We start from the raw sequence: 12,979 nt of genomic DNA, 5'->3' as shown, positions 1-12,979 counted from the left end.
TTGGTATCCAATTTAGCGGTGTGTAAAAAGAAGTTTAAAAAAAAATCACTTCCGTTACGCCAGAGTACTTCCGTCGCTCCAGGGTTGTTGTCATCATAGAGGTTGTCACGCCAGGGTGTTATTCTCCGGGGCTACAGCTGGACCGTACTCCGAATGCCAGACCGTCCAGTCCGTCACTGTCTCTAGCAATCATGTAACGGAAATAAAACCAGCAGCAGTTCCTGAGCTGCCCACCAGGGTGTGTGAGGGAGCAGATTTATGCGAGCAATAAAAGGGTACGACTCGAGGTCGGAAACGGTGCCCCTTTTACTAAAATAAGACCGTGATTCTGAGCAAACAGGTGTAGAATCCTATTTATTGAAGCCGTTCTAAAACAACCCACCTGTGATCACATAGCACAGCAGGTAGCCTGTAGTGTCAGATGAGCCACTTCAGGCTGGGATTTTAGGAGAGCTGGGGGCGTGGCCTAGCTCTAGTGCCATATTATTAGAATCATTTACCTCATAACAAAGTACGAATTCATTAACACAATCACACATTCACATACAATTTATTTAGACCAACATAAAGATTTAGTTCACAAAAGGTGCTAACATTTCCCAATTCATTTGTACGAATACTTTATAAAACGTAATGGGCATGAGGCTGAACATCAATGAGACTCATAGCATTTACAAATTCAACACAGTTCTCCATTAGAGATTCTTTCAATCTGAATATGCACACAGAACCCTGCGTGTCTTTAGTGGAGAACGTTCTGATAGCACGTGTTATATTCCAACGGTCGTTTCCACGTCATCGGTTATCCTCCACGACGATGGTGCGTCTTGGGTAGGCGTCCACGTCCACAAAGATGTACCGGAACTCGTACTTACCCGTTTCAATATTCTGTAAGAGGACAAAAGAGATGAGATGACGATAGAAACAGAGTCGTCTCTTGAGGAACGTTAGCACGATGTTGCATATTTCAAAAGACCAGGAATTATTTAACCCGTAGTAAAAAAATCTGTAGTTGGGTTGTATTTGCAAGTGGAAGCTAATGGGAATTTGCCGTTAAACGACATGAGTTTGCCACGTCTATAAAGCTTGGAACGCATTGGCCCAACGTCGGGCCATCTGAAACGTTTGTGGAGACTGACGAGTTCGGGAACAAATCAGTTCGGTGTGTTGGAAGCTTTTGGAACCACACGGACAGTGTCTTTTCAAGTCTGAGAGAGTTGGCGGTCTGAGGTTTGGAGCCATTGGATGCTCTGATTGGTTAACCAGCGAACCAGAGCAGTGTGTGGGAGGGGTGGACTAGCGGCAACCGATGTTTAGGACTTATTGCATCTCGCGCAGGCGCAGACGCTACTGTGTATTTGGCAGTAATCTTCGTGGTGTGTTTCAATGCCACTTGTCAAGGCAACGGAGTGGTCGGATAAGGCCAGTTGGCCATTGGTCTGGGCGGTCTGTAGACCCCTTTAAACAACAACGGCTACAAAGTACAAACCTCTTTGGATTCTGAATGAACGGTTCCTTTGACGCCTGGCTCTGATCCCTCGATATAAAACTTGAGTCTCATGTGCTTCAGTCCGTCCTTCAGGTACTCAGAGTGACTGGAGAGGAGAGAGTCGGTTAACGTCCGTGGTGAAGCACATACTCTGTCACCGCTACTATGAATGGAAGCGCTTGTTTAACGAGTCTTTCTTGCGCCAGGAAAGGACTAAATCATGAATAGCTCTACAAATATAAGGGCCAGAAGCATTATCTCAAGCCCAATGGATAGATAACGCCTGGGAGAGAATGGATGGAGTGGATTTGTCTTGTATCCATGACGAAGTGGAGAGTGAACTCACAAAATCGCTTAATTTTCTTTCCTTAATATAAAGAACCATCTGATATTAATTATTAAATGATCAGAAATACTGAAACACTCTCACTCTGCTACACGTATCGCAATTAAAAGAGAGAGGACCCAGGGGTGTTTAGCGGTAAGATCATGTGTTGAATGTCGAAAAATACAAACTGGAATACTGGAAAAATTGCAAACTAGGTCAACAATTAGGACACCATTCACCCAGCTTTCCAATCAAAAGTTTACAGCAAATATGTTTTTCGATGAGGTAACCTGGTGTCAACATCTCAACAAAATATAAAATATGCAGTGAATAGCCTGTCTAACTTTGCCTTTTCCTCGTCCAAAACAGGAACACAGATTATAAATTAACCGGCTGCCCCCTCTACCTGACATGTTGTCTCCTTTGCCGCCGCGTCGTCTCCCCGTAGCATTTAATTGGCTCCCCGAATGCACCAATCACCTACAGAAGGAAGGAATGGACGGACGCATACATGAGAGCACGGCACAGACAATCATCCAAACAGATCTATGATTAAAGACACATGAATAATACGATTAGTCTCTCCAATAAACCTTAACACCGCTTCCCTCTGGGAACATCAAATTAATTAGTTGTATTTTGTTGTAGACATTACACACTGATTTTGTCTAAAAATTGTTCAGACAAGCATTCTAAGAACAGTTGCTGCATTCACCAAAATCCTCGTATTCAGTATTCTTTCTTAGGCGTGCACAACATCAGCGATTCCTGTTCCACAGTGTTTATGTGCGGCCGTCGGTCAGAACACAAACAAGGTTTCGGTTCCATCAAGTTTCAGGACGGTGGCGACAAAGCCCTGGGACGGTTGACTGATGTTTCAATGTGACCTGGCTGTAGATATGTGTGTGCGGTTTTTTTGATGCGTGTGCGTGTTACCGGATGTGTGTGTGTGTGTGTGTTCCTTGATTTAGGACGCACACTAAATGCACTAAACCATATCACAGTCCTCTGGGAGCTCACCCAAACTGTCCGGCCTCATAGCCTACTCTTCAGAACAGCGCTAACATTATTAAACATGATTCATACTTTTGGTTTGCAATCGCAATATCCACCTCTCAAACCGAGGTGCCTGGCCTTGCTAAGCCGTATAATTTAAAATTGTTTTATTAGTACATGGGCAGACATGTACATGTCAGGGGAACCGGCTATATACTTTGTTAAGCCTCTCCTTTATTTCAGCCGGTGCTTTAATGACGTTGCTAAATATTTTAAGTGATTTCTTTTATCGATTTCTGAAAGGACATCGAGCTCTGCAGTGGTTTTGGATGGCACTTCTGCACAAATGGGGCTGAACTGCTATTCGCGCACGCGCGCACACACACACACACACACACACACACACACACACACACACACACACACACACACACACACACACACACACACACACACACACACACACACACACACACACACACACACACACACACACACACACACTTAACTCCTTATATGAGCTTCTGGTGCGTATATCATGAGTTGTGGAGCACTATGCACTCTGCTGCTGTAATTCGCTTGGGATAAAAGTCTGTTTAATGTAATGCATAGATTGTCTTACCTCTGGGTTTGACTTGAGTTTGTCAAAAGCTTTTCCATACACTTTATTGGGACTGCTTGTAGAGAACAGCTCCTGGAACACGACATACAATAGTCCCCCTAAAAAAAAACACACGTTTACATTCAATACAGGCGTACGAGAATGCCAGTATAAAAGCCATTTCAATAGAAACGTGGTTCCCCAATTGAGTGTTATCACCTGTCACTCCAAGCCCAATGACCACAACGATCAGGTACGTGAAGTCTCTGCCAGCGTCCTTGACTGCAACACATAGAGCCAGAGTTATAGTTTCAAAGACCACTATTACTTATTCATTAATCATGCAGATAACAATCTTATTGGCAGGCGTACCTTTCTGCGCAGTGGAAGGTTTGACTCCACCTTGATGTCTAGAGACGGATACCTTGCCACTGTCTCTCTGTGGGCTGCTTTGATTTCTATGGCTGGAGTCGAGGGACAGATCGCGCCTCTGTGCCTGCAGCCAGGTGCAGCCTGCTCCCGCCACCCTGCTCTGCTGGAGAAGGTCCAGGTGTGTGCGCGTGCTCTTCCATGGCTGCACGAGCCACTGGGTTGTTGTCCTTTGCAAATGCTGACGTGCAGCTTTAAATATCAAAGTGTAGACCATGACTTTATCCTGTTGACCTGCAGATCAGTCAGCTCTGAGTGGACCGCGGATAGCGGAAACAGGTGATTTGTCTTCCAGCAACGAATCGTGGCGTAGATGCAGCTTTTGCAAATGATCGACCATACTAGGATGTTATTTTGTTTTAATACATACACTTTTTAAAGCATGTATGCGGGCCGGACTGTACTGATCTTGCGCCGTTCTTGTGGTTGTCAATCTTTGTGGCGCTTACCTTCTACGTCATATCAGGAGGGGATTGTGGGAGATGGAGTTCAGAATGGGGGCCGATGAAATAGGAACATACATCAACCATTGTCCAAATCTTCATTATATCACTTTATTGAAAACATTCGTTCCAGCATTTCTTCATGGTATCAATAATGAAAGATGCTCTTGGCTTAAAATTAAATATATATATAAAATGGGCGTGATGGTTGGATGTAACATTCTGATTCTCTTTTCAACAGGTGTGTGTTTGTGTGGTAAAACTGAATGCTTTGATCAAATTAAAATAAATAACTAATACAAATAAAATAAAATGACAAAATAAACCCTGAAATGGGCATTTAAATGCAAAAATACGTGATTTCAGCAGATAAAATATATTTTGATGGAATCATGAAAAAAAATACAGTAAAGAACTGAATGTTTTTTATTCATTTAACAAATGCACATTAAAGGTTTCTTTTTTTTTCCCACAAGAGAGTTTCAGTCCAGTGTCTGAAATTATGTTAGTGTTCCATGGCTTGCTTCCCCTTGCCACTTTTCAAGCACAGTTGGAGGAATTGCACCTTTGTAATAATACAAAATAAATTATAGAATCATACACTAGAAATGTCATAAACAGAAAAAAAAACAAAAAACGTTTTTCCTCATCACAACACTCTACATTAAACTTGCTCAGGTCAACAGTTCAAGATGGACAAGCGGAGTCAAACGTTAGTCCCGCAAGGTGTCAGACTTGGTAAGATGCAGAGGAATGATTCATCTGTCTGAGGCATCTGTAGAGAGATGAAAACACCATTACTTCCAGTCGCACCCAGGACCTATCTCTCAAAGTGGCCACTGTTGTTAACATTCAACTCTAAACCTCTCCATGGGTGAAAATGAAAGGTCAAAATAAGCGAGGAGGTGCTGGTATAATTGGATATTCGAGAGGTGTGTGTTTGCGTGTTTACTGCACACATAATAATAAAGTAAGGTGTCAGTTATGTCAAACAACGCACACATTTGAAATGTTGTGTGATGTATATTGTGTAGGGAGAGAGACAAACACAAATACATACATCGAGAGTTATAGATGGATAGACATATATATAGACATATGTCTATATAGAAAATATATAGATATAAACTATAGATATTTGTATATACATATAGATACTACAGATAGGTAAACAAACAAATCAATAGAGGTAGACAGATAGAGGTTTTATGAAACTTACTTCAGAGTGAAGTGTGGAGTGAAGTGGAGTGTGTGTGCGTGTGTGTGTGTGTGTGTATGTGTGTATTTGCAATTATCTTCATATTTGTTTACCATTATTATACACGATTATTGCAAGTAACGGTAACTTTTGATAAAAACTGCTTGATAAAATAATTACAAAATTATTCAATTATCAAAATAGTCAAAATTGGATTTTCCTCTTTAGGACCCCAATTTTCCAACTTTGCAGTATCAATTATATCTTAGTTTATATCCGGTCATTAATTTTGATATATGAGCAATATCTAATTCTCTCAGAGGTTGAAATCTGATAGCATGAATAACAAGCGTTGATGATTGATTGCGAGGTAATAGCTCCAGAAAACAACGATACGTGACGCAGGTACCACACCCTCTCAAAAGAAGTGGATAAACAAACAAAAGGAAGGGCAAACTTTATTTATTAGTTTTATATAATATATATTTTTATTTTAGTCTTTTTTTAACAAAGCATCATAAAATCCATCTTAGAAGATATCCCAAAAAATCATCCGTCTTTCAATTTGTCTAAGTAAAAAAGTTGGTTTGAATAAAAAAAAAAAGTCATCTTCGAAGTGGTTAGTAGTTGTATGAACTTAACCACAATGCAAAAAAATATTTCAATAGTTAAGGCTTTTGAAGGGGGGTTTAAAATGAAAATGGGTGGTCTGATGTATGTTGGCTTTTTATTTGTTAATATATAGCATGCAATTCAATTAAATCAGAATATTTTTAATTAGCTTAAGTTATAGTCAAATAACTATTAGTTGATGCTATCACATCTCAATGTTAGTCTGTTAATGGTTTAAATAATATATTAAAAGCATGCATATGTCCTACAATTATGTCTTGTATTATTGTACTAAAATTGTCATTTTTGGCTATTCCAAAGATTTTACATTTGAATGAGGTTAGTGATAAACTGTATTTATTTGAAGTCATTACCATTTAAACACATCATATTCCAAAGAATTGACAAAATGCAAGTGATAATCATATCTCATTCAAATCATGTACGCTACAAACTTAAGAAATGCATGCTCGATTAATCCAAAGCTGTTTAATCAATTGAATCCTGTTATCAACCTTAACATTTGTTATCCCAAATGTTGTTTTATAAACAAATTCCTTTTAAAATATCCATAGCTTTCAAGTTTGGCTTTGACAATCTGCCATCAACTACACACGTTATAAACTACGTTATTGACTAAAGTCCATGTTTCAATATTCTCTCCGTTCTAGAGTTTATGCTCCATCCCCTAACACAACACTAGGTTTCTCATCTAGTTCTCGTCATACATCCTTGCTCTTTAATTCATTTGCAATATCCTTTTGGCCAGTGTCCCTTCATCACCATCATCAGAATCATGCTGGTGCAAATGTCCGCTCCATATTTTCATATTTCATTGACGCCCGTTCGTATTGATCCAGGATTGCACTATTCTCAAGAAGTCTACATGATGGAAACAATGCAAAAATAATGTTGGACATAAGGGGACGCACACAAAACAGACACAAACACATTGTCACAGCTCACTGCATGATGGTTAGCACGTTGTGTGAGTTCCCCGCCCTAGTCTTAGGATAAGACTGCGCCAAACACACATGCTTCAAAGTGGGCAATAGCATAAAATATGCTGATGTATGTTTCCAGATACATTTACATAGTTTAGGCTTTTAGCAGATGTCTGACGGGTTTGACGTTAAGAACTCACACAACGTGTCACACGATAGAGTCATAAGAACGGGCTTCTCAATTATTCAAACAAACCATGAAACCCAAACACACACATAATATATCATGCAAAGCCACAAGGACATTCTGCTGCATGTAAAAGTGTGGAATTAGTGTAGTGTCTTACTCCTGTGATTAGAACTGATAGTAGTAATGGTTTAGTGAGGAAGCAGTGTTAATTCTTACATAAGAGTTATATCATATTTGACATTTATTATATATAAGTTGTTTATAACAGTGTGTGTGTGTGTGGCGAGGGGGTAAAACGCTTCCTTCTGTCATGTGTGTAAATGCTACGTGTTAAATGGGGAAATGCAATTACGATCCTCTGTGTAATCACTGTGGCATGGTCTAATTGACAATAAAATGAACTTTGACTTTGACTTTAACTGTAGAACGGTTTGGGGCGAAAATGGCACACATTAAACATTCAGTATCGGTCGACAGATTGAACCAAAGATGAGAGAGGGGATGCCCATGCTCATGGTGACACACAGTGAGTGATACGACGTATGTTCCTCAGGAGATGAGCAACATGACGTCCGCATCACCACCACAAACACTTCAAACAACCCAAAAGCCCAACAGGGGGGCAAAGTGACTGCAAGCAAACAAATACATAAACACACCAAAAAAAAAATTGAATTAAAAAGAACAGTGCAGAAATCATAGCAAAATTGTGTTTTTGTTTTGTGCACAGAACACCAAAACTATACACGGGCTTCGATGGGGGAATGAGGACGACTACACAAGAACAGGTACGGATGTGGATTGCTGGGATAGGGGGTGCTTACCTTGAGATTGTCTGTTAGACCCTAGTTGTGTTGTACTCTGACTCATGTTTGCTCAGTGAGCCAATGAGGCAGAACCTGAAATGTCATGTCTCTTTCGTTTAATATCACACGTCTTTGTAAACTTTGATACGAATGCATACTGTGCTAATTTACTAGAAAACGGAGAAGGAAACAAGAAATCAATAGTGTTTTCCGATACCTCTGATTATGAATAGTGCATGCAGACTCATAGGAAATCGCACACTTGTCAAGTATTATCCGGGCAAAGTGCGGGGGCGGAGAAACCGCATTGTGTTGTATTGTATAATGTATTTCTCTTCCAAAATATATATCATATATATGGTAATATCATATTCCATACACATTCTTTTTCTAGACAAAGTGCAGATAAAGGCCAAAATAGCAGAAAAAGACCTTGCCAAAGCATGCCAAAATACACTATATTCAATCGAGTGCGATTTGGTGCAACATTGACAACATTTCGCAAACTCGCAGTTAAAATCCAAGTCTAAATTTAAATCTGAACACGAGGCACCGATACAAGCCCTTAGATCAACAGTCAATAGGAAACTTTAGAGTCAGCATTGACCGGATTTACATTTAATAACATATCTCTGACAAACCTCAATAACTAGAAGTGTACTTGCAAGCTATAAAATGTTTAAGTACGCTGTATATATCTATATCTATATATATATATAGATATATATATATCCATGACTGGCCCAGCATGTGGTTTATGATATCTGAAGTGGAGAAGGCAACCTCTGGGAAGGTTTACATCATATTATAGCCCTTTGTGTAATATCACCGTTTGTTATTATGAGAGAAAGCGAGAAAAAGGCAAAAGGTTAAAAGCGACAAACTGAAAAAACGGCCAAATTTGAAACGGGAAAAAACAAACAAAAGAAAATACAAACATCACAATAATGAATGGGTAATAAACAGAGGGCGGGGCCGGGGGGGGGGAACCAAAGAACGAGTAAAAAAACAACAACAACAACAAAAACGAAATCCAAAAGACGATTGATAAAAACCAAACGAGCTCCGCCCTAACCTCCAGGCTCCGCCCACAAAGGGCGGGGCCTAGGGGCCGGCAGTCTGACGGGCTCCGCCCCCCTCAGAAATCGATGGATACTGACCGCTGCACTGCCTTCTCGTGGCGCGCCAGGCGGTGGCTGGTGGTGGGCACCTCGTCCAGGTCGTCCTCGTCGCCGCCGCCGCCGCCGCCGTGCTCGGCCGCCTCCTGGGAGTAGCTGTGCTTCATCACCAGGATGCTGCGCCGGTTCCCGGGGGCCGGCAGCAGGGGCCTCACTGCCAGGGGCCCCAGGTGCTGGGGGTGCTGCTGCTGCTGCTGCTGGTGGAGGTGCTGGTGGTGCTGCTGCTGGGGGTGGGGGGGCCCCAGGTCCGACAGCAGGGCGGCGGCCGCGGCCGCGTCCCGCGCGTTCAAGTTCCCGCGGCTGCCGCGCCCGCTCAGCGACAGCTGCGACAGGTGGTGGTGGGCGGCCGCCCCGAACCCCCCCCCGCCGGGGTTGGGCGAGGAGCCGCAGTGGTGGTCGTGGACGCAGCGCGAGGACGCGCGGCGCATGGCGTGGTAGTGGTTCTCGAAGTCCTCGGCCAGGTCCACCAGGTCGGCGGAGGCGGCGGCGTGCGCGCTGCGCAGCGTGCACAGCTCGTAGTGCGGCGGCTCGAACACCTCCTGGAACACGGTGGGGTCCAGGTCCTCGCGCCGCAGCACGTACTTCTTGCGCGGCTGCTTGACCTGCACCACCACCGAGACGACGAGCAGCAGCAGCACCACACAGCACGTCACCCCGATGATGGTGCCGTTGGTGTTGTTCAGGTTGTCCAGCAGGTTGGCTTTCCTCTTCTCTGTGGGCGGAGGGAGGGGGGGAGGGGGGAGAGGGGGGAGAGGGGGGGGAGGAGGGAGAGGAGAGGGAATGCAGAGAGAGAGAGAGACGGGGGGGGAGGAGGAGAGGGAATGCAGAGAGAGAGATTGAGGGGGGAGAGGGGGGAGGAGGAGAGGGAATGCAGAGAGAGAGAGAGAGGGGGAGAGGGGGGAGGAGGAGAGGGAATGCATAGAGAGAGGGGGGAGAGGTGGAGAGGGGGGAGGAGGAGAGGGAATGCATAGAGAGAGGGGGGGAGGGGGGGGAGGAGATGGAATGCATAGAGAGAGGGGGGGAGGGGGGAGGAGGAGAGGGAATGCATAGAGAGAGGGGGGGAGAGAGAGCGAGAGAGAGAGGGGGAGAGAGAGGGGGAGAGTTGAGTGGGGGGGAGATAATTGTTTGACAGAATCTAAGAAAAACCAACTGCCTTTTTGGAGCTGTCGACTAAACTTCATTGAGATCCATCAATCAATGACAAAAGCAAAGATTCTCCTTCTAATACGTGTTGAAAACGATCAGACGCAGCGCCCGGTGTTGACGGGCAGAATTAAAATGCAGAATCAGAAGCCAGCCGTCATAACTTCATAAACCGTCCTCGGAGCAGATGGTGGCCGAGGTCCGGGTCACCGTGTAAGGACAACGCCTCACAAACAGCCCCCCGACGAGGACGTGGACTCAGGGCACGCGCTGTAATTGAGCCATCAACCAAATGGACAAAAAAAGGGCACAGTGAGTCAGTGCTGCGGCGTTATTTATCGCCACGGGAACGGGAGGCACGAGGCCGGCGGCACGGAGAGGGACGAGCAGGGCCGACCGACGTGCTGCAGCGCCGGCGAGGTTTGAGGGGTGGAGAAAAACGAGAGGAAAAAAAACTCAAACCGTCGAGGGAAAAAGCCAAAAAGAAACCATCAAATAAACCAACCTCACACGGGACGATCGCTGTAGTCAACCTCTGTGTTGGTTGTACGCTGATACAGCTCACCTTAGCGGGTGGGGAGATTTGTTTCATGCGACTTAAGGGTAAAACACACAAGCTCACGATTCGCTCGTTAGCATGGGGTGGGGGGGGGTGCACTCCAAAGCCGGAGGTGAGATGGAGCACGGAGAAACTGGCTCCCTCCCGGGGAATTATTGATGGGATCATCCAGGAGTACTGATTGGACGTTCGACAGACGATATTGCAGAGGGGTAAAAACTGCATAGGGGTTTGTTGAAGATGATTTATGTATAGGGTCAGGCTTTCATCTGGCCACACCACTACTGCACTTCTGTGAGTGCAGCGGCTCGCACGCCAAATCCTTTAGTTTTTGTTATGCTTGGCTATTCACAGGCAAAGACAGGACATCATTCATGGCTCATCGCTATGAAAAACGACCAGGAGCGTCTTTACATATATCTGTAGTATTGATGCCAAGACACTCAGTTAGGAGCCACAACGAGAGCACCGACTATCGGCCTTCTGTCCACTGGCTGACCGTGGAGCAGCAGCCGCTGTGTTTAATGAACTCGTGTCCGGGAACGCTCACTGCGGAGATGTGGTGGTTTGATTATGCTAGTGTCCACCCGAGGAGAGACGGGAGGCACCGTGGCCCTCGGGAGCCAATGAACAGACAGGCGTTGTGTTAATCACCTGCCTCCCTCCTTTAAACGATGCGGTGGCTGTAAGGTGCTGTGCAAGGCACCGGCTGACTGCGGTTTCGATCGCCCGGCCTCCTCGTTGCTCACCTTTACACTGATTCTCGTCCCAGGGGTACACGCAGTTCTGCATGCCGTTGCACACCAGGGTGTTGTTGATGCACATGTTGCTGTGGCAGAAGAAGGCGTCTCCTACACACGGGGCTGCAGAGAGAGTGGGAGAGAGAGAGCGAGAGAGAGAGAGAGAGAGAGAGAGAGAGAGAGAGAGAGAGAGAGAGAGAGAGAGAGAGAGAGAGAGAGGGAGCGAGAGAGAGAGAGAGAGAGAGAGAGAGAGAGAGAGAGAATATTAGTTATATAATAATAGTGGACTGAGCTCATTTTCACCCTCAATACCTTCCTTAAACATTTGTCAGAGATGAGTTTTGAATCTGCATCTCTAGTCTGCCTATCTATGTGTGTGACAATGCCTGTGTGTGTGTGTGTGTGTGTGTGTGTGTGTGTGTGTGTGTGTGTGTGTGTGTGTGTGTGTGTGTGTGTGTGTGTGTGTGCGTGCGTGTGACAATGCCTCTGTGTGTCTGTGTGTGTGTGTGTGTGTGTGTGTGTCTGACATTTCAAAAAGCTCATCGCAAACACCAACATTTTGCCAATAGTTCGTCTGCAGCGATGCTGTTTATTCATCCCCCCCCCAGCAGTAAAGACAACCTCGCCCAGCCCTCGACCAGGATGGAATCATCTATCACCACCGCCACTACCGTCCTCCACTGCATTCCCCCAACATGTCCCCGCCCCCAAACACACATGACAGCAGAGCCACCCAATCAGACAGCAGACCCGCTCCTGTTCCGACCAATGGGGGGGAGAGGGAGAGGTGGAGGGGCGGAGCAGGTCTTCTGCAGCTAATTGAAACCCAGGGTGCCCTTGAACGCATCCCACTGTTGACAACCAATCATGCTAATGTAGCGCAGTGTGAAGCCAACCCCCCGAAAGAGCTGAGGTCTTTACTTTTAGCGCCGCAAGCTACCGAGCCACTGGGCTACCAAGCAGCCAAGCTAGCGTGCTACCAAGCTGACGCCGACGCCGAAACACTCCCCTTGCATTCCCATAATAGTGTTTCACTCTCCCCGTGTGAAATGACAATACTAAGCGAAGGTACATTCACATCATTGGGGGATGATTTGCGAGAGTTAGCACCGCGGCGGTGTCAATTACTCTCAAGCCCGCCTTTGGAAGAAGAGTGGAAGGCTGGAAAGACAGCACACGCCGTTCCCCGCAGCACGCCCCGTCCTGGAGAGAGAGGCCGGACGGACGCTGCCTCTCTCTGTTTAATATGCCCCGCCAACGGTGGATAATGGATGGCTCCATTAAAAAAAACAACCCGGCTTGTTAGTCATGGTGGACCATCCA

At 45.2% G+C, this 12,979-nt stretch overlaps 2 protein-coding genes across 2 annotated transcripts in view; both read right to left on the bottom strand.

The window, feature by feature from the left end:
* Positions 1-321: 321 nt before the first annotated feature.
* On the bottom strand, positions 322-4,323 carry timm21 (translocase of inner mitochondrial membrane 21). Its single transcript, XM_056584688.1, has 6 exons — positions 3,787-4,323; positions 3,634-3,696; positions 3,436-3,533; positions 2,224-2,297; positions 1,490-1,595; positions 322-888 (listed from the first exon to the last, which is right to left on the bottom strand). Exons 1-6 carry the CDS (start codon positions 4,058-4,060, stop codon positions 796-798), a joined length of 708 nt encoding a protein of 235 aa, XP_056440663.1. The 5' UTR covers positions 4,061-4,323; the 3' UTR covers positions 322-795.
* Positions 4,324-4,676: 353 nt separating this feature from the next.
* Positions 4,677-12,979, bottom strand: part of LOC130377026 (neuropilin and tolloid-like protein 1) — a 16,475-nt gene continuing 8,172 nt past the window's right edge. Inside the window, exons 4-7 of the mRNA XM_056583965.1 lie at positions 11,666-11,779; positions 9,197-9,926; positions 8,055-8,129; positions 4,677-5,061 (exon numbers count right to left, since the gene is read on the bottom strand). Of these exons, the coding sequence (XP_056439940.1) occupies positions 8,069-8,129; positions 9,197-9,926; positions 11,666-11,779 (905 nt within the window). The 3' untranslated portion in view covers positions 4,677-5,061; positions 8,055-8,068. The remainder of the gene's footprint in view (positions 5,062-8,054; positions 8,130-9,196; positions 9,927-11,665; positions 11,780-12,979) is intronic.

Source organism: Gadus chalcogrammus, chromosome 23 (assembly GCF_026213295.1).
Source record: "Gadus chalcogrammus isolate NIFS_2021 chromosome 23, NIFS_Gcha_1.0, whole genome shotgun sequence".
Classification (NCBI taxonomy): Eukaryota; Metazoa; Chordata; class Actinopteri; order Gadiformes; family Gadidae; genus Gadus; species Gadus chalcogrammus.
Note: the sequence above shows the minus strand (reverse complement) of the source record. Positions and strands in the feature narration are given on the sequence as shown.